We start from the raw sequence: 25,035 nt of genomic DNA on the forward strand, positions 1-25,035 counted from the left end.
GGTGGTGGCACATGTCCAAATATTTTCTATGGGCATAAAGAGAGCTTAGCAGAGATATTGTACAAGGTGAGATTTCTGAAATGATTCATGTTGAAGATCACATTAAACTGCACCCAATGTGTTGATGCCATACAGTTTTGGATGAAGAAAGAGAAAGACTGCTTGAGCTCCTGATGGAATCAAATGTGTCATCATAACTCTAATTCTCTTAGTTAATATGTCTAAGAAGCCAATAGAACTTGTACATATTGCTATCATGTAATAAATTGCATCTTGTTAAGGCAAATGGCTTTTCTCAGTGCAGAAATAGCGATTAGTGGCAACACTCCACTAGCAGGTAATGATTGGTTCCATGATAGGATATGATAATGGATATTGTTCAGGTAGTTCCTACACATAGGAGTGTGAGGGGATTTGGGCAAAGTCTCTTTGGCAGCATTGCTTCAATATTCTTTAGATAATTTACAAAGATTACCTATAGAGTGTGACACTGAGCTGCAGACCTAAGTAATACTGCAAAGCTTCCTACTGTTTTCTCCACAGTTTCAGTGATGTTCTGACCATATGTCATGCACCCATATATTTACCTATGCTCACCAGCATACAATAACAGTTAAATTTTAATGGTAGGAGAAAACAGTGGAATCACTGACATCAAACATTAAATTTAGTCTCGTACTAACTTTGCATAGATTGCTTCAGGCCTCTTGCTCAAGTGTGGCTGTGGTTCAGCTGAGATCTTTCATTAGTTGCTCTGCACAAATTGCAGATTGAATTATAATGGTCTATTAAAAAAACAGGATTTGTACATTAGTTTTTTTGTTGTACTACATAAAATATTGGGGAAATTACAGAAGATAGATAATGAAAAGGATTCAGTCTTTTTTTCCCCCAGTGGTGTCATTGGTGGCCGACTTTGTTTTGCTCTTTGTTGATTCCATGTTGCTTTGCTTCCCAATTAAACTTTCCTCCTCATTCATTTTTTGAAAGGTGTCATATGTTCTCAAACCCACTTTTCCTTTCATTACTCATTTCTATTTCTGAAAATACTGTTGGTGAACAGAAAGAGAGCCACCATTTATTAGTGATGTTGCTCGGAGACTCAAAAGGTCACACGTTGTTCTTCACAGATAATGACAATTTTATCTGAACACATCAAATGCTGCCGTTGAATTTCTCACAAATCAAGTGGGACCAAAATGACATTTCCTTCAAGTAACTCACGAGAATAAAGCAAAATCTGTCCTTCTATACATTTCTTTAATTAGCCTGCAAAATGATTGTAATTAAGTTTGGAGTTCTACAATGGGGTACAAATTAGAGATCTGCAATAAGAAAAATGTTCGGATCATCCTCTTTAATGAGATTAATTTCTTTGGGCTGGCATAAAAGTCAGCGTTGAATGTTCCTTATACAAATTACAATAAATTTGATTAACTTAATTTGAAAACAAATAGTTTCTGATTATAAATAAAGACCAGGTCAAAATAGAGGATAGAATTCCAACCATCTTAATGTCAGGAAACATTCGGATTGAGAAGTGTATTCATGGCGAAGTTGATTAGATATTTGATTGATAATGCGAGTTAAGGCTTAAGGGGGGAGAGGTAATATGTAAAGGGGCAGCAAGAAAGTGGACGTATGATTGCAATCAAATAAGCTGCAAACAGATTCCATTTGCGATGTAACCCCTCAATCTTAAGCATGGAGAATATGTAAAAATCAGAAAATATTTCCTAGCAAATTAAACCCTGTGATTTCTGCAGCTTAATATGGCTTGGATAGGTATACAAATACACACCACAACTGATGCATAGATCGATTAATTGTGGTATATATTCTGTTGGTTCACTGTCAGTCTGAAACCCCTTCTTGATTCTTTACAATCTTTTGTTATAAAAGTAACAGAGTAGTATGAATCTTGCAGCACCTCCTGAGATTCCAACTTATTCCTAGATAGACTTCTACATTCCTTACAGTAAATAATGAGTTATAAGGAGAGGCTGGATAAGTTGGCACTTTTTTCACTGGAACATAGGAGTTTGAGAGGTGAGTTTTGAGGTTTATAAAGTCATGAGGAGGAAAGATAAGGTGAATGTCAGGTGTCTTTTCCCTGATATGAGGAATTTCAAGACTAGAAGGCATACTTTTAAGGTGAGAGGAGAAAGATTTACAAAAAGGTAAGAGGCAATTTTATTTATTTACACAGAGAGTGGTTCGTGCGTGGAATGAATGTCCAGAGGAAGTGATGGATGCGGATACATTTACAACATTTAAAAATCATTTAGATAAAGTGCAGGCAGGTGGGACTATTTAGTTTAGGATTATGGTCAGTACGCACTAGTTGGACTAAAGGGTCTGTTTCTGTGCTGCAAGACTGACTATAATGGAGTCAAAGAGAAAAAAAAAGTTATGATAAAAACGAAAAAAGGATAATGTCACAACTTAAAGGTTCTGCTATTCCTGAATGTGTTCATCTTGTCAACATTCAAAGAAAGCCTACAAAGAAAAGGAGACTCATGACACAGATTTGGCACAGCAAGTTAGCTGTTGCATACATCCAATGATGTTTAGTAACTGCTGACAGTTATTTCTTATAGTAAAGTTATTAAGAGGATATTTAACTTCTCTATAATTTTATTCAAAGTGCTTGGTGTGCTCTCAAAAGTTAGCCATTATTAACTTTTCACAAACATGCCTGCACATTGGTAATGGCAAAATAAAAAGCAACAGACTGAGTGCTTTTACAGAGTGCTTTTCATTACTTTCAGATATTTTCAAATGTTAGTGAATTACTTCTTGAAGTGTAGTCACTCTTGTAGATGTAGGAAACTCAGTCAATGTAAACAAATTCCCAAAAATAGCTATGACCAGATAATCTGTTTTTGTTATTTTGACTGAGGCATAAATATTGGCCAGGACACTGAAAATAACTCCTCCACTCTCTTCAAAATAATGCCATTGGATATTTTCCATCCGAGGCAGGCAAATGGAACTGCAGTTTGACATCTCATCTAAAAGACGACACTTCCAATAACGCAACTCCTCTCAGTACTGCACTGAATCACCAGATTTAAGTTTTATACTCAAGCCTGGAGTGAGAAGTGAACTTGGAGCCTTTTAACTTGGGCAAGAATACTAGCCACTGGACTTGGGCATACACCAAAAGATTTGAGGCTGAACAGAAGAAAGATTGATCAAAATTTGATGCAACCAAAACTGGGGAAAACAATCTTGTTTCATTTTCCAATTAAAATCTTTATCCAATTTATTACATAATCATAGGAGTCATTGGAGTGAATGGAAAATGCCCAAAAATGGAGCCAACAAATTATCCACCAGATTTCCACACCATTTAAATTAAACAAATCAGTTTATGTTTCTCATGTTTACCTTATTTGGATTTTTCCAGGACTTTGGAATTGTTCTCATGTTGTTTGTCAGCTCATTTCACTTGCTTTGGGAAGTTGACCAAACAGGTGGATAAGGGTAAAGCTGCTGAAGTGGTGTATATGGATTTCAGTAAGGCATTAATAAGGTTCCCCATGGTAGGCTACTGCACAAAATATGGAGGCATGGGATTGAGGCTGATTTAGCGGTTTGGATCAGAAATTGGTTAGCTGAAAGACAGAGGGTGGTGGTTGATGGGAAATGTTCATCCTGGAGTTCAGTTACTAGTGGTGTACCACAAGGATCTGTTTTGGGTCCACTGCTCTTTGTCATTTTTATAAATGACCTGGATGAGGGCGTAGAAGGATGGGTTAGTAAATGTACAGACTAGACTAAGGTTGGTACAATTGCGGGTAGTGCTGAAGGATGTCGTAGGTTACAGAGGGACATAGATAAGCTGCACAGCTGAGCTGAGAAGTGGCAAATGAAGTTTAATGCAGAAGAGTGTGAGGTGATTCACTTTGGAATGGGTAACAGGAATACAGAGCATTTGGCGAATGATAAGACTCTTGGTAGTGTAGGTAAGCAGAGAGATCTGTGTCCATCTACATTGATCCGTCAAAGTTGCCATCCAGGTTGATAGGACTGTTAAGAAGGGATATGGTGTATTAGCTTTCACTGGGAGAGGGATTGCGTTTCAGAACTATGAGGTCATGCTTCAGCTGTACAAACACTGGTGCGGCCGCACTTGGAGTATTGTGTGCAGTTCTGATCACCGCATCATAGGAAGGATGTGGAAGATTTGGAAAGGGTTCGGAGGAGATTTACTAGGATGTTGCCTGGTGTAGAGGGAAGGTCTTATGAGGAAAGGTTGAGGGACTTGAGGTTGTTTTCATTAGAGAGAAGAAGTTGAGAGGTGACCTAATGGAGACATACAAGATAATCAGAGGGTTAGATAGACGGACAGAGAGAGCCTTTTTCTTAGGATGGTGCTAGCTAGCATGACGGGGCATAGCTTCAAACGAGGGGGGGGGGGGGGTGATAGATATAGGACAGATGTCAGAGGTAGGTTCTTTACTCAGAGTAGTAGGGGTGTGGAACACGCTGCCTGCAACAGTTGTAGACTTGCCAACTTTACAGACATTTTAAATGGTCATTAGATAGGCAGATTGATGAGGATGGAGTAGTGTAGGTTAGATGGGCTTCAGACTGGTTTCGCAGGGTGGTGCAACATTGAGGGCCAAAAGGGCCTGTACTACGCTGTAATGTTCTATGTTCTATCTGGTAATCTCCTGCCCCTCACTGCCTCCAATCGCAGTCTCCCAAACTTGCACAGCCTGCTTCTAGCTTCTTCCCCAAATCCCCAAACAGGACTGGCCAGGCAGACCCATTGTTTTTACCTGTTCCTGCCCCACAGAACTCAGCCTTCCCTACCTCAACTTCCCTACCTCAACTTTCTCCCCTTCTCCAATCCCATGTTACTAACGTCCACGATTCCTCTGATATATTGCATAGTTTCAAAATTTCCAGTATGCGGGCTCCAGCCACCACCTCAAAGGCCACCACCACTCCCCTCCTCTGTCTGGCCGAGCTCTTCCCATTCTGAACCATTTCTCCTTTAACTCTTCTCACATTCTTCAGGTCAAAGATGTGGCCATTGGTTCCTGCATGGGCCCCAGTTATGCCTGGCTTTTTGTGGAATATGTGAAACATCCCTTTTTCTAGTACTACTCTGGCCCCCCACCCACAACTCTGTCACTGGGATGTTGATGACATCATTAGAGCTGCTTCCTGTTTTCACCCAAATGTTGAAAGGTTTATCAATTCCGCTTCCAATTTCCTCTGCCTCCTCCCTTCCCTTTCTTGACATCTGTTTCCATTTCTGGGAATAGGCAAGCAATATCCACTACAAACCCACAAACTCCCATAGTTTTCTTGGCTATACACCCTCACACCCTGTTTCCTGACTGTGTTCAAAATTATGAACAATTTTGACAGGATAAAGAAGGATGTTCTGTTTCCACTAGTTGGTATGTCAGTCAAAAGGAGTCACAATTTCAGGATTGTCAGCGAGAGCTCGATTGAGATGAGAAACATCTTTACTCAGTTGTTGGTATTTGGAATACGCTGCCTAGAAGAATGGTGAAGGTGGATTCTTTATCAAGTTTCAAAAGAGAACTAGATATATATTTCAAAGTGATGAATTTAGAGGGCTGCGGAGATCGAACTGGAGAATGAGACTGGCTGGGCAGCTCTTTCAGGAGCTGCTGCAGACACAATGAATGGCCTTCTGTCCCATAAATTTTATAATTATAATGGTGCTGGAGGATTCTTCCCTCTCGTGTACTCTTATCGGCAGAACGGTCTTGAATATTCAGTGAACTTATTTAGTAACAGGTGGTTGTGCATGTTTAAAATTGAAACAGTTTGTTTTCTTGCAGCCCCTAAAGTTTACTAAAGCCATGGAAATTGGTGAGGGCAACAGTGAGCTCTCTTACATTTGAATTTGTATACAATATAGATTTTAATGAAAGAATGGAGGTTCTATGAATGAGTTTTCAAGACATTAAAAACACTCATCAAGTAGAAAAGATCATTAAGAACCTAGCCTAAGGTTAGGTTTTATGGCAAGATGTAAATCAAGGTGCAATGGTGATTCCATATAAACTATAATAAGGGCCACAGTGCATGAAGGACACATATAGATTTGGGAATGAGACTATAGGAAGTTGGCTGATGTATTTGAAATTTTAGAAGCACAGATTCATTATGAAATTCTGAAGAAATTACCTTGGGACTCAGAACATTAACCATATCTCTGTCCACAGATGCTGTCAAACCTGCTGAGTTTCTCCAGCAATTTCTATTTTAGTTTCAAATGTGCAGTTCTTTGTTTTAATTCATTCCAAGGATAACTGGTATGATGTAATACAAATACATATAACTTGAAAATTTGTGGTTGTTCTTGTTAGAACAGTAAAAATTAGGCAGTAATTTATAATGGTAATTAAAATCACAACGAAGTAAAATGAGAATGAAATAGAAATTGGTTATTTTCTAGTTATGTTGAAGACTAGAGCAGAGCACGACAGATGTGATGTACAGGACATTGGTTAGGCCCTTATTGGAATACTGCGTTCAGTTCTGGCCTTCCTGCTATAGGAAGCATGTTGTTTAACATTGAAAGGGTTCAGAAAAGATTTACAAGGATGTTGCCAGAATTGGAGGGTTTGAGCGACAGGGAGAGCCTGAACAGGCTGGGCGTATTTTCCCTGGAGTGTCAGAGCTGAAGAGTGACCTTCCAGGGTTTTTTTAAATCATGAGCGGCATGGATGGGGTGAATAGCCAAGATCTTTTCCTCAGGGTTGGGGAGTCCAAAAGTAGAGGGCAAAAGGTTTCAGGTGAGAGGGGAAAGATTTAAGAGAGACCCAGGAGGCAACTTTTTTCACACAGAGGGTGGTGTATGTATGGAATGACCTGCTCGAGGAAATGGTTGAGGCTGGTACGATTACAAAATTTAAAAGGCATCTGGGTGGGTACATGAATAGGAAGGCTTTAGAGGAATATGTGCCAAGTGTTGGTAAATAGAACACGATTAATTTAGGATTTCTGGTCAGCTTGGACGAGCTGGACCGAAAGGTCTATTTCTGTGCTGTACAGCTCTATGACTCTATACAGCATAAATGCAAAAGATTTAGGACAGGGAGAAGCAGACTACAACAAAGGATTGCGAGGCTGTGAAATTCAGTATCAAAGTTTACGACTAAGGCAGAAACCATATCAACATATACAAATAGACTGGAAAGGAGATTGAAGGAAAATTGATAAGTGGATATGGGATCAGGATACCAACACAGTATTTGGAGGACAGCCTGTGTGAAGGATAAGCACCACTAAATTTATTTGTCTTAATCACTCCACGGAATAGTGAATTCCTTACTGGATTTACTGATGACTTTCATGTTTGCCACATGGAGTTTTGAAGTTCCCTACAATATGAAGCATTTTCTACACATCTACCTTCACAAACACCTTCATAATTTAAAAGACCTCCCTCAGATCACATTGATCCTCAGCTCTTCAAGTAGAAAGAACTTGTATTTGACGTTTTCAAATTAAATGAGGTTCGATTTCATTTTCTCCTGCTTTCAAAACCAGATAAAGCATAAGACCAATGACTAAATATGATTACCAAAAACTTATGTTTGTTTCTAGGCAATAGTACATTATAGAGCTCCTTTGTACAATATATTTTAAATTTGAAACTTGTAAGCATATTTTAATGCCACTGGGATCTTTCAACTTGTGCTTCTTATTCCAGGGTCTCCAATAATTTCCTTAAAAGAGGTCTTAAAATAAATCAAAGCTGTAAGCAGAGTTGGCTTCTTTCCATTCTGAGCAACTGATACTGAACGTTATGATCCCAGCAGGGAACTCATTCATCAAAATAATCAAATTGACTAAATGGCCCCCAAATAAGGGGAAAGATAGTGGATGAGGAGTGACAGACATTTAGCAGATATTTCAGAACGCTCAGAAAAAACAATTCTGCTCAAAAAGGATGAACCAACCATAGTTAAAAAAGGCAATCAAGGCGAGTATCCAACCAGAGGCTAAGGCACACAAAGCAGCAAAAACCAGTGGTAGGCCAAAGGCTCCAGCTGGAATAAAGAGGAATAAAATTTATTCTGAAGTAAATGAGCAAGAAATGTCAAAACAAACAAGAGCCTTTTCAAGCTATATAAAAAGGAGAGTAGCTAAACTAAATGTGGGACCCCTGGAGGATACAACTGGGAAATGGTAATGGAGAACAGGGAAAAGATGATAAGTTAAATCAATGTTTTGCATTGATCTTCATGATGCAGAACACTATAAATATCACAAAGTTATCACATAAGCAAGTTTCATAATGGGAGGGAAGATGTTGTGACAGACTCTATCATGGGGTCAAAGTATTTACAAGCTATAGATGGATAAATCACCAGATCTTAATGGCCTGCATCAAGGATTTTAAAGGAAGTGGTCACAGAGATAATTGAGAAATTGATCAAAATATTCTGGGACAGTTCAAGCATCTTGGAAAACTGCGAATATGATGCCCTTTTTCAAGAACAGAGGGAAACAGAAAAATGGAAAGCCAGTTAGCCACTGGAAAAATATTAGAATCCATTAAGGAAGTAATAGCAGGGAATTTATGAAGACCTCAACTCAATCAACTAAATAAATACTGCAGATGCTGGAATTCTGAAGCAAACATAGAATACTAGAGAAACTCAGCATGTCTGACAGCATCTGTACAGGGAGAATAAGAGTTAACATTTCAAGTCTGGTTTTATTCTTCTTCAGAACACTTCTTGACTTGTTCAGTGGAAGAGAAATCACATTTGACAAATTTGTTGGAGCACCTTGAGGATATAACCAGCAGAGTTGATGAAGGGGAACTGAAACATGTTGTGTATTTGTGTTTTCAGAAGGCATTCAATAAGATGCCACATAAAAGGTTATCTCTTGCACAAGATTGCAAAGTATTGTTACAACTGTATAAAGGTGTTAGTGAAGCCACACCTGGAATACTGTGTACTGTTTTGGTTACCGTATTTTAAAAAAAGGACTTGTCATTGGTCAAAAGAGAAGTCACCAGATTCCAGGGATGAAGGAGTTGATTTTTCAAGCATAGCTAAACAGGTTAGGCCTTTATTTATTAGAGTTTAGAAGAATGAAGGGTGATCTCCTTGAAATGTTTGAGATTTTGAGGGCTTTGACAGTATAAATTTTGGGAAGATATTCCCACTGTGAGATATTTGAAATGGGAACATTGTTACAGAATTAGGGACACCCATTTAAAGCTGATATGCAAAGGAATTTATTCTGAGGGTAGTGAATGTTTGTCATGTCTATCCCAGAGAGTAGGGAGGGAAAGTATTTAGAAAGGAGTTAATTAGATTTATGAAATATTAGGGAGTTTACAGTTATATTGAGTTGGCATAGAAGAGGAGTTGAGGCCTGGAGCAGATAACCATGATCTTGTTGAATGGTGGGGCAATATTGAGAACCGAATGATCTACTCTGCTTCTATTTCTTATGTACATGTGATTCCAGACTCACGCTAATGTGGTTGACTGTTAACTACCCTCCGAACTGGCCTAGAAAGTCATTCAGTTGTATCAAACTGCTACAACGTCTAAAGAAAGGAACAAAACCAAACCAAATGGACCAGTTAGGATCAGAACTGGAAAGTCACACGAAATGATAACAGTATACATAGCTCTATTGACCCTGGAAAATCCTCTTGAACAACATGTTGGGGGGGGGGAGGGGGGGGAGGGGGGGGAGGGATCATGACAATAATACGAGTACTGTCTCGTTGACTAATCAAGCCTGACATTGTCCCAAACACCAACAGCAGCTTTCCAGGTTCTGTTCTATCCCAAATCCGCTGTTTGTGGCACAGTGGTACAGAGTGAGAAAGGAGTCACCCTGGGTGTCCCCAACCTTGACTATTACAGAACCCATTAAATTTGACAGCATCAGGTCAAAGATGTGGAAGGAAGTCTCCTGCTGATACCATAATGCCCATCCCCAACCCTGGGCTGGGTATGTACTCCTTCATGTTGAATTCCATTTGGAAGTAGCACTGTGTGTGGCAAGGATGCAAAATTATTTTGAGTGAGTGACTTCAGTGGCCATCACCAACTGAGCTAGTAACTGAGCTAGTTGTCTCCTCATGCATATAGCTGATAGACAAGGTCTGTGGGAGTGGTGAAGGAACAAACATGAGTGAACAATTTACTTTATCTTCAGCAATCTACTTATCACAAATATGTCCATCTGTGACAGTATAAATAGGAATAGTCACTGCATAATCCTTGAGACGACAAAGTCCTGTCTTCACATTTTGAATTCAATCCATCATGTTGGGTGGTACTACCATTGTGCATAATGGAACAGACTTTGAACAAATCTAGCAACTCACAGTGGGGATGCATGAGGCACTAGTGAGCGATTAACAGCAGCCAACTTGCATTCAGGTACAATCTATAACCTCATGGCTGACAAATGTCCCACTCTACCATTACCATCAATCTAAAAGGACAATCCAGGTCCAATGATGAGTGCAGGAAGGCGTGTCAGGAACAGCACCAAGTATTCCTAAAAGTGTCAACCTAAGGAAGCTATAACAGTGTTGCCTGTGCCAAACATGAGACATAGCCTGTTACAGACAGGGTTGAGTGATCTCACAACTAACAATCAGATCTAAACTCTGCAGTCCTGCCACATCCATTTGTGAATAGTAGTCTAGGATTTAAAAATAAATTCACTGGAGATGGATGATCCACAAAGATATCCACATAAGATAATGCTGACATACTTGCAACCATCTTCGGCTGGAAATGCCAAGTAGCTGATCCTTCCTGACTTCCTCCCTCGGCCCTTAGCATCACAGATGCTGATGTTCAACTAATTCCATTCACTCCAAAAGATAAAAGACAATGACTGAATGCACACATACTGCAAAGAGTATAGTTTTGAAGATTTAGATTCAAAACAAGCCATTCCCTTATCCAAACTGCCCTTGTATAGCTACAACACTGGTATATACCCTACAATATGAAAATTATGAAAGTACATTCTATAGACAAAAAAAATCAAAACAATTCCAACCTACCAATTGCTATGACATCACTCTACTCTTCATGATTTAACACTACATTGCACAATCCATGACATTATTTAGTGAAGTAATCCATGTCTATATCCCTCAAGACCTGGACATCCAGGTTGAGGCTATAAAATGGCAAGTAACACTCATGACATAGAAGTATCAGAAATTACTATTTGAAATAAGAGAATCTAACCATTGGTCCTTGATATTCACTGGCATTCCCATCACTGAATCCCACTGTGGTCAACATCCTTATTTAGAGGAGCTGGTATTGGACTGGGGTGGACAAAGTTAAAAGTCTCACGATAATCCAACAGGTTTATTTGGAGTACTAGCTTTCGAAGCACTGCTTTTTCATCAAGTTGTTCACCTCCAAATAAACCTGCTGGACTATAACCTGGTCTTGTGTGATTTTTGGCTTTCTCCCTTTAAGCCACACATCATCCTGACTTGTGACTATACTGTTGCTCCTTTGCTGTAGCTGGGTCAAAATCCAGTAACTCCTTTCCGAGCAGAATTCTTAATTATCTACACTCCAAATGCTGCTCAAAAAGGCAGATCACCAGCAGGGCACCATCAGGTGGGCAATGAATGCTGGTCAAGCCAGTGATATTCATATCCCAAGAGTAAATTTGTAAAATTGCAAACTCTTAAATAGCCCTGCCAAATATTCATAAAAGTCAATGACAGATTCCACTATATTGTTTCCAGGTCAGATGTCATCACATAAATCCTACTTCACATTGTGTTGATATTTCAAGATTAAAAATATCTAAATCCAGTTTGACTTCATGTAAACTCATATCTGTATTTCAACAACAAAATTTCCAGATTATAAATCTAACATTTAAATTCAAGCTAGAGATTTTTAAAAAATCTGGGGTGTGGCATTCACACTACATTGGTCAATATGTTAGCAACATACAATATCCGTACTTTGCAGCTCTCATGTATGAATACCTGAACCTTTTTTGCATTTTCTAAGTACCTTTCTACCTTACATATATTTAAAATATTTAATATCTATATTTTGTCACGTTTGAGAAGGATAACAAGCATATTTTACCTCCCTCCCTCTGAAAACTGAGCTGTTAAAATGAATATATTGTGCACATTAGTAACATGGAACCCTGCAGCTTTAATTCATTAGTGCTGCTCTGAGTGCCACCAGTAAACAGCTCAGTATAGTACTGTCATGCTTCCTTTTCACATAGAAAACTGGCTGCCAAATTGCCCTACAGCAGAATTTCTCACAGATAACATTTCCTACCTGTTAAACAATTCACCAGTGATATTATTACTGCATTTATGGTTTAGATATACAATACAAGTCAATTAGCATAATTGTTTCTAAACTTTCAAGGCTGGACACTTGCTCATAAAGTGGGATAATAAATTGGAAATTCTTTCAAACAACACATTCCTTAGTTTAGCTCACACATATCCATTCAAATGTGCATGAGATAAACACGGTGTTATCCTGTTAGTGTACTCTGTAGTTCATTAACAACTGTGTCTGCTGTGCTAATTTGTGGAATAAAGTTAACCACATACTGATGCCATGAATGCCAAATGTTATAGTCTGCCTTTATCAACCTATTGAGTTATCTCCCTCTCACTGATGTATTCAAACAGACACTTAATTTACAAGAGACAGGCTGAGCGATACTTTTAAAAATATGCCTCAAAAGAAATTTAAATGTGTCATTTAAACTCACTGATAGCTATGAAATGCAAATACAAAGCTTCTCTGAACTGAATGGATTGTTCTTTTCTTCTTCAAAGGCAGTGACTTTCATTTGTTAGTCTGAATAGGACACTACACAAAAAAAAGGTAAAAGGCATTTTTTTAGCTACCTGAGGCCTATCTAATATAATATAGACAGGCTTCAAGCCATTGACAAAAAATCCTACTCACAACTTCTAATATTTCACGTGGGATTCTCTGTCAGTTGGAAGGTTCCATACAACTTTACATCTCCTATAGGAAACTCAGGGTATTGGGTGAAAAGCAACTTACCCAGTAATACCAAAATGAATAATTGCAACTAAAACAGGCAAACAAACACACAAATTCATTCTGAGCAGGCCAGGTGGAGTTTGAATGCTCATTATCCAATAAACACATTCCCATTCACGACTGATCATCACAGATCATGAAACTGGGGTAGAATGTACAGCCCCCACGAGGCTTGAGATCAGAGGTAGACAGAAGCCAAAAAAAATACCCCGTCACCCATCTCATCCTGTCTGTGTGTCTCTGGGCCATTTCTGCAGGGTGTGGGGTGCCGTGGGAGAAGCAAGTCTGTCTGCCCATATGTAGAAGGTAACTAGCATGGCTCATTATGAACAACTTACAGTCAAATAAGTGAAGGCCAAGTGAGATTTTACAATTGATATCCAACTTCCTGCAGGTAGCTGGGGCCAGTGTTTTCTACTTGGAGGCAGTCTCGCATTTAAGAGTCATAGAGTCATAGAGATGTACAGCATGAAAACAGACCTTCGGTCCAACCTGTTCTCGCCGACCAGATATCCCAACCCAATCTAGTCTCACCTGCCAGCACCCAGCTCAGATCCCTCCAAACTCTTCCTATTCATATACCCATCTAAATGCCTTTTAAATGTTGCAATTGTACCAGCCTCCACCACATCCTCTGGCAGCTCATTCCATACACGTACCACCCTCTGCGCGAAAAAGTTGCTCCTTAGGTCTCTTTTATATCTTTCCCCTCTCACCCTAAACCTATGCCCTCTAGTTCTGGACTCCTCAATCCCAGGGAAAAGACTTTGTCTATTTATCCTATCCATGCCCCTCATGATTTTGTAAACCTCTATAAGGTCGCCCCTCAGCCTCCGACGCTCCAGGGAAAACAGCCCCAGCCTGTTCAGCCTCTCCACATAGCTCAAATCCTCCAACCCAGGCAACATCCTTGTAAATCTTTTCTGAATCCTTTCAAGTTTCACAACATCTTTCTGATAGGAAGGAGACCAGAATTGCACACAATATTCCAACAGTGGCCTAACCAATGTCCTGTACAGCTGCAACATGAGCTCCCAACTCCTGTACTCAATACTCTGACCAATAAAGGAAAGCATACCAAACGCCTTCTTCACTATCCTATCTACCTGCGACTCCACTTTCAAGGAGCTATGAAGCTGCACTCCAAGGTCTCTGTTCAGCAACACTCCCTAGGACCTTACCATTAAGTGTATAAGTCCTGCTAAGATTTGCTTTCCCAAAATGCAGCACTTCGCATTTATCTGAATTAAACTCCATCTGCCACTTCTCAGCCCACTGGCCCATCTGGTCAAGATCCTGTTGTCATCTGAGGTAACCCTCTTCGCTGTCCATTACACCTCCAATTTTGGTGTCATCTGCAAACTTACTAACTGTACTTCTTATGCTTGCATCCAAATCATTTATGTAGATGACAAAAAGTAGAGGACCCAGCACCGATCCTTGTGGCACTCCACTGGTCACAGGCCTCCAGTCTGAAAAACAACCCTCCAACACCACCCTCTGTCTTCTACCTTTGAGCCAGTTCTGTATCCAAATGGCTAGATCTCCCTGTATTCCATGCGATCTAACCTTGCTAATCAGTCTCCCATGGGGAACCTTGTCGAACGCCTTACTGAAGTCCATATAGATCACATCTGCCCTCATCAATTTTCTTTGTTATTTCTTCAAAAAACTCAATCAAGTTTGTGAGACATGATTTCTCATGCACAAAGCCATGTTGACTATCCCTAATCAGTCCTTGCCTTTCCAAATACATGTACATCCTGTCCCTCAAGATTCCCTCCAACAACTTGCCCACCACCGAGATCAGGCTCACCAGTCTATAGTTCCCTGGCTTGTCTTTACTGCCCTTATTAAACAGTGGCACCACGTGTTTGCCAACCTCCAGTCTTCCAGCACGTTACCTGTGACTAATCAATGATACAAATATCTCAGCAAGAGGCCCAGCAATCACTTCTCTAGCTTCCCACAGAGTTCTTGGGTACACCTGATCAGGTCCTGGGGATTTATCCACCTTTAACCATTTCAAGAAATCTAGCACTTCCTCCTCTGTAATCTGGACATTTTGCAAGATGTCATCATCTATTTCCCTACAGTCTTTATCTTCCATATCCTTTTCCACAGTAAATACTGATGCAAAATATTCATTTAGTATCTCTCCCATTTTCTGTGGCTCCACACAAAGGCCACCTTGCTGATCTTTGAGGGGCCCTATTTTCTCCCTAGTTACCTTTTTGTCCTTAATATATTTGTAAAAATCCTTTAGATTCTCCTTAATTCTATTTGCCAATGCTATCTCATGTCCCCTTTTCACCCTCCTGATTTCCCTCTTAAGTATACTCCTACTTCCTTTGTACTCTTCTAAGGATTCACTCGATCTATCCTGTCTATACCTGACATATGCTTCCTTCTTTTTCTTAACCAAGCCCTCAATTTCTTTCATCATCCAGCATTCCTTATACCTACCAGCCTTCCCTTTCACCCTGACAGGAATATACTTTCTCGGGATTCTTGTTATCTCATTTCTGAAGGCTTCCCATTTTCCAGCTGTCCCTTTACCTGCGAACATCTGCCTGCAATCAGCTTTTGAAAGATCTTGCCTAATACCGTCAAAATTGGCCTTTCTCCAATTTAGAACTTCAACTTTTAGATCTGGTCTATCCTTTTCCATCACAATTTTAAAACGAATAGAATTATGGTCGCTGGCTCCAAAGTGCTCCCTCAGTCACCTGCCCTGGCTTATTTCCCAAGAGTAGGTCAAGATTTGCACCTTCTCTGGTAGGTAGATCCACATATTGAATCAGAAAATTGTCTTGTACGCACTGAAGAAACTCTTCTCCATCTAAACCTTTAACCCTATGGCAGTCCCAGTCTATGTTTAGAAAGTTAAAATCCCCTACCATAACTACCCTATTATTCTTACAGATAGCTGAGATCTCCTTACAAGTTTATTTCTCAATTTCCCTCTGACTACTGGGGGGTCTATAATACAATCTCAATCAGGTGATCATCCCTTTCTTATTTCTCAGTTCCACCCAAATAATTTGCAGACCAGAGGCCACCTTATAGAGTGAGCAGCTCCTCAAAACATTGGTTGAACTTGCAGAGGCAAAAGTAACATTTTTCTTCTTTTATATTTAATGAAGTTGGACATAGGCCCCAACCATTATGAAACCTCCTCTCCCTCACTTATCTTCCATTGCAGCCTGCTGTTCCTTTCAAACTGGAGACTTCTGATTGGCCCTTCAGCAGCTTCAAACACTACTATTGATTGGACAGCAAACGTATGCTCAGGCTACTGATTAGTTATTGTTATAATAGGGGGAGGAGGAGTTTTTTTAAACTTCCTTTCATTCAGTTGCAGTAACAAATATCTTTTTTTAGGGTAAAGTTATTACGCTTCAATTAAAATTAGTTAACCAGATCAAAAACAAGGGAAAGCCAATTCCAGGATTTACTTGAGTGAAGGAAAGAGAGGCTTTCTTTTCCAATAAACATAATAAAATGTGACAACAAACTGAAACACAGCTCACATTGAAGGTGGGGGAGGAGGAGTACCTGGAATAGACAATATGGAATATATGGAAGCTAATTTGGCTGTTATGTACTTCACTTGGTGGAGTAATGCAGGCATAGGATCATGTTACAGATGAGCAATCGCTGGACTCATGTAACAGATAATGGTAACATACAATGATAGGTTTGTTAAATAATGTGATAGATGAGCTAATGCTAAAGACAATAGTAGTGTAAAGTAGCCAAGCAGTGTGGCAGAAGATGATTAGTATAGAAAGACAAAGCAAGCAAGTCTGATTGGTTATGCTAATGATGCCAAATATGCACAGATGAGAAAAGTATAAGGTGGAGAGACCCCAAGAATGTGTAGACAGACAGGGAAGACATTTTCTGACTGTCACAGCTTTGGTTTGCAAATAAAAGTTTAGCTTTGTTCAGGATTTTCTGCGTCTCCTGGTAATTTTCTCGGAGTATCGGGTGATCTTTCCACACAATAGCAAATAAAGGCTGTTGCAGTTGACAGTTTTTCAGAGACTTCAAGTTGTGAGAATGAAACGCCAGTCCCAGCTGCTTAGTTGATGCCCTATTTCCTCAAAAGTGGCAGAGCTCACACATATCTTTTTCTCAAACAATGGAGGTTTTCTAAGTTTTTTTTCCCACTAGCGCTGGTTGGCTGAAATTGAGCTAGAGAGGGGAGAGTAGAGATTTCTGTATCTTTGTTGCATTCAGTCCATGTTGCTTTCTCACTCTTTATTGCTCAAAGTGAGCTGCTGAAGTACAGTCCATTCATATATTTCAAGTCTAGCTCCATTGTCTTTTCCGCACACACCACAGGTAAATTTTCATCTCCAAAATGTAGTTATTACAGAAGTGTGAGTAAAGCAAAAGATTTGAATTTCTTGGTACCTCACTGAGTTTCAGTGAATCAAATATTTATATATTTCATGTGGGTTGGCTGGGCTTGCCCAGTGATCACAGCAACCATTTTAGGGCAGCAGTGCCCTTTTTAGAAAGAAACATTTTTAGTCCATGGAAATTTCAGGAAATAAAATCTGTCATCAGTCAATATATAGGTTTACCTAAAGAGGATTACCACTTGTGTATGGTCCATAAATTTGCTGGTGCCTCAGGGGTTAGTATATAAGAATGTTCGAAATAGGAATGGGAGCAGGACATTCGTCCCCTCCAGCCTGATCTGTCCCAGGCCTTAAATCTGAAGTACAATACCACAGATTCTGAAATCTGTACTGGGAAAAAAAAGTGAGAGATCACAGTGGGTCATACAGGATCCACGGAGAGAAGCCACGCTAATGTTTTGAGTCTAGATATCTAGCTTTTCCTCCATGGATGCTGCAAGACCAGTTGTGATCTCCAGCACCTTTTGTTTCCAGGCCTCAAATCCTCTTTCATGCCAGCTCCTCAAAGCCTTCAATATTCCAAAAGTCTATCCACTTCCTCTTTCAATACTTTGCGATACATTGGTTTCAGGAAACAATTCCAAGCGAGGTGGGGAGGAAAAAAGATTTTGAGAATTCAGTTCTTTCTATTCATGGAACTTTCTCCCTCAGATATCTGAATGCATGAGTGAACTGCAAAACACTTAGAAATGCAGCAAAACATCACTATCAGAAACATCTTACTGTGAAAGTTAAGCAGCCAAGGAACTGTGATTTGGAGAAGTTTAGTTTCATTTGGAAGGTTTTGGATGCTTGGTAGCAACTGTCTATGTTATTAGGTACACTACAGTCCAGGGAAATGAAACTAAATTCATCTCTGGTGCTATTTCATGAGTAAACAGTATGGCATCAAAGGTTTGCAACTAAAAACAGACCATCTGACTGAAGCTAGAGCTGTTCATTTGTTTTATTAATTAACTCCCTCAGGATTTCATTCTCTAAGTCAGTTTACTGTATGCAATCACATATCCCTAATTTACTCTTCACGATCCAGCTAAAACAGTTGACTCGGAATTGGCTGAGGATGAGACAGAAGGTTTTCCAGTGGCTGGCAAGAGAGTATTTCTCTTGAAAGGCAGTCAATCCCACTTTATTTGTTTCTTCCTGATGGAAATGAGTTCCACTGGACTGGATGCAAATAACTAGCCTTCAGGATAATTAACCTGGGAAAGAGCCCAAAGATCGCTAGCCCAAACAACTATTTAATCAGTGCACTGACTGCAAAAAGCCACACAGCCAATCTAACTGGTAAGAAGTCAGCCCCAGTGGCTAGCTTATAACATTATCAGCTCCTGCCTATGACGCAGTGCAGCAATCACAGCCCCAGTACACCAAGCCTGCCTCACATTGATCAGCACAGCATTGCCTGGAGAGAGTGTTTGAATATCAGCTGTTGCAAAGACTACAAAAATTACACAGCATCCTGAGTATATTTAATTGTAAACATACAACCTCAAAGGAAATTGTCTTTGCCAAACTGCACCTACCACAAGAGATATAGATGCTACAATAACACAGCAATGTTCTAGAAATTTATTAATTACTTAATGGAAAAACTACCTTCGAGTTGGCCAATATACACCAAACATGGGGAAGAGGATGTATTGTTAGTCGAGGGGGTTTGGCTGGTACGTGTATACTGTAGAAGTGAATTAAAGCTGAGTACAGAGTACTTGGCAACATGGATTATTAACTGAAATCAGTGTTGGCATCACAATTTTAGACAATTTGCCATTGTTCTCAAATGGTAGCAATACTTAATCAATCTAAATATTAAACACTGATTTTTGTTTTATTCACATTGGTGTATAAACAACAATGGGTCTTGAAGAGCCCCAACAAAGGACCTTTATCAGAAACATAATGATTGAACCCAAACTCAACAAGGTTACCATTAAAATTCATTGTTTGATCTCATGACTTGATTTCCAATCAGAAACTAAATCGCAAATATTGTTACTTGAGGAATACAAGCATAGCAAGATACTGAGAGGAACAGAGAGAGCATTTGGGTGTGCATGTGCACAGACGTTTAAAGGAAACAGGACAGGTACGTAAGAGAGTTAAAATGGCATGCAGGGTCATTGCATTGAGTTAAAAAGCAGGAAGGATATATTAGAAATGTGTAAAACAATAATTGGGTCATAACTAACACACTACATATAGTTCTGGTCACTACATGATAGATGAGATTACACTAGATAAGATACAATTGACTTTTTTGAAGATTAGATTACTTTACACTGTGGAAACAGGCCCTTTGGCCCAATAAGTCCACACCCACCCTCCAAAGAGCAACCCACCCAGACCAATCCCCCTACATTCACCCCTCCACCTAACACTACAGGCAATTTAGCATGGCCAATTCACCTAAACTGCACATTTTTGGACTGTGGGAGGAAACTAGAGCACACTCACGCAGACACAGGGAGAATGTGCAAACTCCACACAGACAGTTGCCTGAGGTGGGAATTGAACCCAGATCTCTGGCGCTGTGAGGCAGCAGTACTAACCACTGTACCACCGTGCCGCCTCAAGGGATTTACAAGGATGTGTCCAGACTGAAGAAGTTTAACGAGCGGAAAAGAATGGAGAGGCTGGGTTTATTTTCTCGGCAACAAAAGATGCTGAGAGATTTAATTGAGGTGAATAAAATAATGAGGGGCTTAGAGTAGGTAGGAAATACCTACTGTTATTAGCGGAGAGGTAAAATACCAAGGGGGCTTAGATTAATAGATATGATAGAGAGCGGATGAAAAATGATTTCAGCCAGAAGGGTTTGCAAACTGCTGGCAGAAATGGTGACAGAGGCAGAGCTACTATAACATTCATAAAGTACTTGCAAAAGCATTGAAGATGATATATACTGCATGGCTTTGAACAAAGAACTGTAAATATTTCTACTGATCCAACACTATAGTCTGCTTTAGGATTCCCAGGATATGCTAAACTTCATATATGTCTTTTGAAGGAAATGTGGAAAGAGAATAGAGTTTGCATTTCAGGTCAATGAAAGGTCTCTCTCCACAGATGACCTTTTGAGCATTTGCAGCAGTTTCTATTGCAGATTTCAAGCATCCTCAGCATTCTGCTAAACTGGCATGCAATATTTCATTTCAGTGGAATCTTGTTTTTTTTAGTCACGACTGCAGTTTAGAAATTGCTGAAATAGTTAATCAAAGTAGTTTGAGCTGCAGCACTTCAGCTTGCAGGTTTGTTTTCTATATAAGACTGATCCTCAGCGTGACTCCAGGGATAATCCAGGGAAGAGAAGCTTGCAATCCAGCTGTTTCAACTAGAGAGTCATTCCTCACACACAGTTGAGTTCTATGCACTTCAGTGACTGTGTGGTGTTAGCTTTAAACTATTCATTTCAAAAGCAGATGGCTAAGTCTTTAAGCCCCAGGAGTGCCTGTCATTCAAAGTTAGCAGTCAGAAGCATAGAACCTCTACAGTGTGGAAGTAGACCATTCAGCCCATTGAATCCACATTGACCCTCCAAAGAGCATCCCACCCAGAGCCACCCCGCTACCTGATCCATGGAATCCACCTACCTTGCACAGTGTGGGCAATTTAGCATAGCCAAGCCACCTAACCTGCACATCTTTGGACTGTGGGAGGAAAGCGGACCCCACAAAGGAAACCCGCACAGACCGTGGGGAGAATGTGCAAACTCCCCAGACAGTCGCCCAAGGCTGGAATCAAACCCGGGTCCCTGGTGCTATGGGATAGGAGGGGTGGCCACATGCCACCATTTATTGGTGGAACAAATTTCAGGCAATTGATAAAGTGAAGAACTTTGAGAGGAGCAAGCCAGAGGGTAAAGATAGAGCCCTCAACACAAATCCAGTCAGGATGGCACGGTGGCTCAATGGTTTGCACTGTTGCCTCACAGTTCTAGGGTCCCAGGTTCGATTCCAGCCTCGGGCAACTGTCTGTGTGGGTTTGTTCCAGTTTCCTCCCGCAATCCAAAGATGTGTAGGTCAGGTGAATTGGCCATATTAAATTGCCCATAGTGTTAGGTGCATTAGGCAGAGGGAAATGGGTCTGGGTGGGTTACTCGTCGGTGTGGACTGGTTGGGCCGAAGGGCCTGTTTCCACACTGTAGGGAATCTAAACCCACCCCTCCAGATGATGACAGCTCGGGCTGTGTATGTTGCTGTGGTTGTCACGCACTATCCTCACAGGGGATATCTTTGAAAGAAACATAAGCAATGTTGAAAGAATAAATTTGAGCTGATTAACAAGTTGGGGTATTTTAGGAATAGCAGGAATGAAAATGCAAGCTTTAGAAATGTATGAAACGATTATGAATGTTCCTGACAGCATAAACCAATAGAATCAAGCGACAGAAGGAGGCAACGTGTGCCAGCTCTTTGGAAGATATTTCTAATTAATCTCACTCCTTGAAAATTTCAATTACAATGCATATCGAATTTCCTTTTGAAAGTTACTATTGAAAATGCTTCCAGCAACCTTTCAGAAAGTGTATTCCAGATCACAACTCATTGCAACATGGAATTTTCATACAATCCTGGCTCCTTTTTGAGTCATATGAATAAAATGTTTCTCATATTACAATAAATGTCAACATGTTAATATATCCTGGTATTGCATTTTAAAAACTGTTTCATTTTAGTTATTTATTTCATTCCAACCGCCACTCCCACTTAAAACCTTCCTGTAGCCCACTGTACACCACTGACAGAGTCACAGATTGGAGACTTTAACAATCTGAATCCTGAATTTGAAGCAAATGATTATTGTCATTCAGTCATGGAAAGTGCATTTATTGCCTATCCTGAGATGCCCTCGAGAATGTGGTGGAGTAACCATCTTGAGTCTGCAATCTGTGTGTTGTACAAGTGCACCCACAGTGCCATTGGGGAGGCCGTTCTGTGATTTTAAATCAGCAGCAGTGAAGGAGATAGTTCCAAACTAGGCTAGCATGTGACTTGAAGCAGAACTTGCAGGTTGTGGTGTTCCTGTGCAATTGCTGCTCTCGTTCATCTGAATGGTGGAGGTTGTGGAAGATTGCTACTGTGCATCATGTGGATAGTATATGTTCCTGCTCGTGTGCACAAGTGATGCAGAACATACAGATTTTAATTTGCTCGAGCAGTTAACTTCTCCCCGTGTCTGTGTGGCTTTCCTCTGGATGCTCCACTTTCTTCCCACAGTCCAAAGATGTGCAGGTTAAGTGGATTGGCCATGCTAAATTGCCCATGGTGTTCAGGGATGTGCAGGCCAGGTGGATTGGCCATAGGAAATGCAGGGCTACAGGGATATGGGGGTAGGTCTGGGTGGAATGCTCTTCAGAGGATTTGTTTGGACTCAATGGGCCGAATGGCTTGCTTCCACATTATAAGGATTCTGTGATTCTACAGAATATGCTTAGTTATGGTTAATGGTGACCTGAAGTTTATTGATGCTAGGGGATGACACATTTCATGGAGACTTTCTCTTGTTGGAGATAACCATTGCATGGCACTTGCGAGACATGAATGTTACATGTTACTCATCAGCTCAAGCCTATATGTTGTCCCAATCCACTTCATTATCAGAGGAATTGCAAATCCAACTAACAAGGGTCCAGTCATAAATGCAAGTTCTTAACTTTGACCTTAAGTTGGAGAAGGACCATTGATGAAGCAGCTGTCAATGGTTGGGGTGAAAACATTGCCTTGAAGCATGATACACAAGAATAGATTGAAGAGACATGACCTATAGGCTAATATTGTGCTGCCCAGCCTGTCATCTCTTGCAGAATTGAGATTAGGAATTGTCATATAAGGAATCAGAGAAGCGAGTGTTCATCCTATGAAACATTCCACTGTGTCATAAGACTTTGTTTCAAAGATTAATCTGCTTTACCTTCTTATTATGAATTGATTACTAAGCGACGGATCTTATTTCTTCCAGATCCTTACGTAAAGATACATCTGCTGCAGAATGGAAAACGACTGAAGAAAAAGAAAACGACAGTTAAGAAAAACACACTGAATCCTTACTACAATGAATCATTCAGCTTTGAAATTCCATTTGAACAAATACAGGTACTGTACTAATAATTAACATTTAGCCTACTGAAAGATAGCACCTGCCATAAGGTCAACAAAACAAGGACATTCTGATTGAATATCTCAAGGATGCTTTATATTCCATCAAAATAAATTGTTCAAACTTAAGTGATTTGTGGATATACACATTCCTTTTCTCACTACATCATGTTACATGATGCTACCCTTCTGTGTGGTTTGGTACAAACTATCCAATCACATTAAGTGTTTGACTATCACCCACAAGAAGACTGACCCTTCTTTCTAATGGTTGTTCCTTTAAGAAAATAATGATCCAACAAATTTACTAGAAATACCAGGCTTGCGAGTGTTAAATTGTGAGCACTGGTTCATAAATGTGGCTAGGCAAAAGTGAGGACTGCAGATGCTGGAGATCAGAGTCTAGATTAGAGTGGTGCTGGAAAAGCACAAGCAGTCAGGCAGCATCTGAGGAGCAGGGAAATCGAAGTTTTGGGCAAAAGCCCTTCATCAGGACTGAAGGCAGGGAGCCTCCAGGGTGGAGAGATAAATGGGAGGGCAGTGGGGCTGGGGAGAAGGTAACAGTAGGTGGATGGGGATGAAGGTGATAGGTCAGAGAGGTGGGTGGGGGAGGGTAGCAAAGAGTACAATAGGTGGATGGGGGTGGGGATAAAGGTGATAGGTCAGAGAGGAGGGTGGAGTGGATGGGGGAAGGAAGACTGGCATGTAGGACTGGTCATAAGGATGGTACTGAGCTGGAAGTTTGGAACTCGGGTAAGGTGGGGGGAGGGGAAATGAGGAAAGTGAAGTCTACATTGATGCCCTGGGGTTGAAGTGTTCCAAGGCGGAAGATGAGGCATTCTTCTTCTAGGCGTCTGGTGGTGAGGGAGCGACGGTGAAGGAGGCACAGGACCTGCATGTCCTCGGCAGAGTGGGAGGGGGAGTTGAAATGTTGGGCCACGGAGCGGTTTGATTGATTGGTGCAAGGTGTCCTGGAGATGTTCCCTGAAGCGCTCTGTGAGGAGGCATCTAGTCTTCCCAATGTAGAGGAGACCTCATCGGGAGCAACGGATACAATAAATGATATTGGTGGATGTGCAGGTAAAACTTTGATGGATGTGGAAGGCTCCTTTGGGGCCTTGGATGGAGGTGAGGGAGGAGGTGAGGGAGGAGGTGTGGGCACAGGTTTTGCAATTCCTGTGATGTCAGGGGAAGGTGTCAGAAGGGGAGGGTGTCAGAGATGGTCCAGGTGAATTTAAGGTCAGGGTGGAATGTGTTGGTGAGGTTGATGAACTGCTCACCCTCCCCGTGGGAGCACGAGGTGGCGCTGATGCAGTCATCAGTGTAGCGGAGTGGTGCTGATGTAACTACGGAAGATGGATTGTTTTACGTAACCGACAAAGAGACAGGCATAGCTGGGGCCCATAGGTCTGGAGGAAGTGGGAGGATTCA

At 40.6% G+C, this 25,035-nt stretch overlaps 1 protein-coding gene across 4 annotated transcripts in view; it reads left to right on the plus strand.

Annotated features, from left to right (window-relative positions):
* The window catches only part of LOC140467147 (synaptotagmin-B), a 663,372-nt gene that overhangs the window by 612,481 nt on the left and 25,856 nt on the right, over positions 1-25,035 (plus strand). For all 4 annotated transcript variants that reach the window (XM_072563238.1, XM_072563236.1, XM_072563237.1 and 1 more), the window contains one exon: positions 23,468-23,601. In XM_072563238.1, coding sequence (XP_072419339.1) covers positions 23,468-23,601 — 134 coding nt within the window. The remainder of the gene's footprint in view (positions 1-23,467; positions 23,602-25,035) is intronic.

This window comes from Chiloscyllium punctatum, chromosome 45 (assembly GCF_047496795.1).
Source record: "Chiloscyllium punctatum isolate Juve2018m chromosome 45, sChiPun1.3, whole genome shotgun sequence".
Taxonomy (NCBI): Eukaryota; Metazoa; Chordata; class Chondrichthyes; order Orectolobiformes; family Hemiscylliidae; genus Chiloscyllium; species Chiloscyllium punctatum.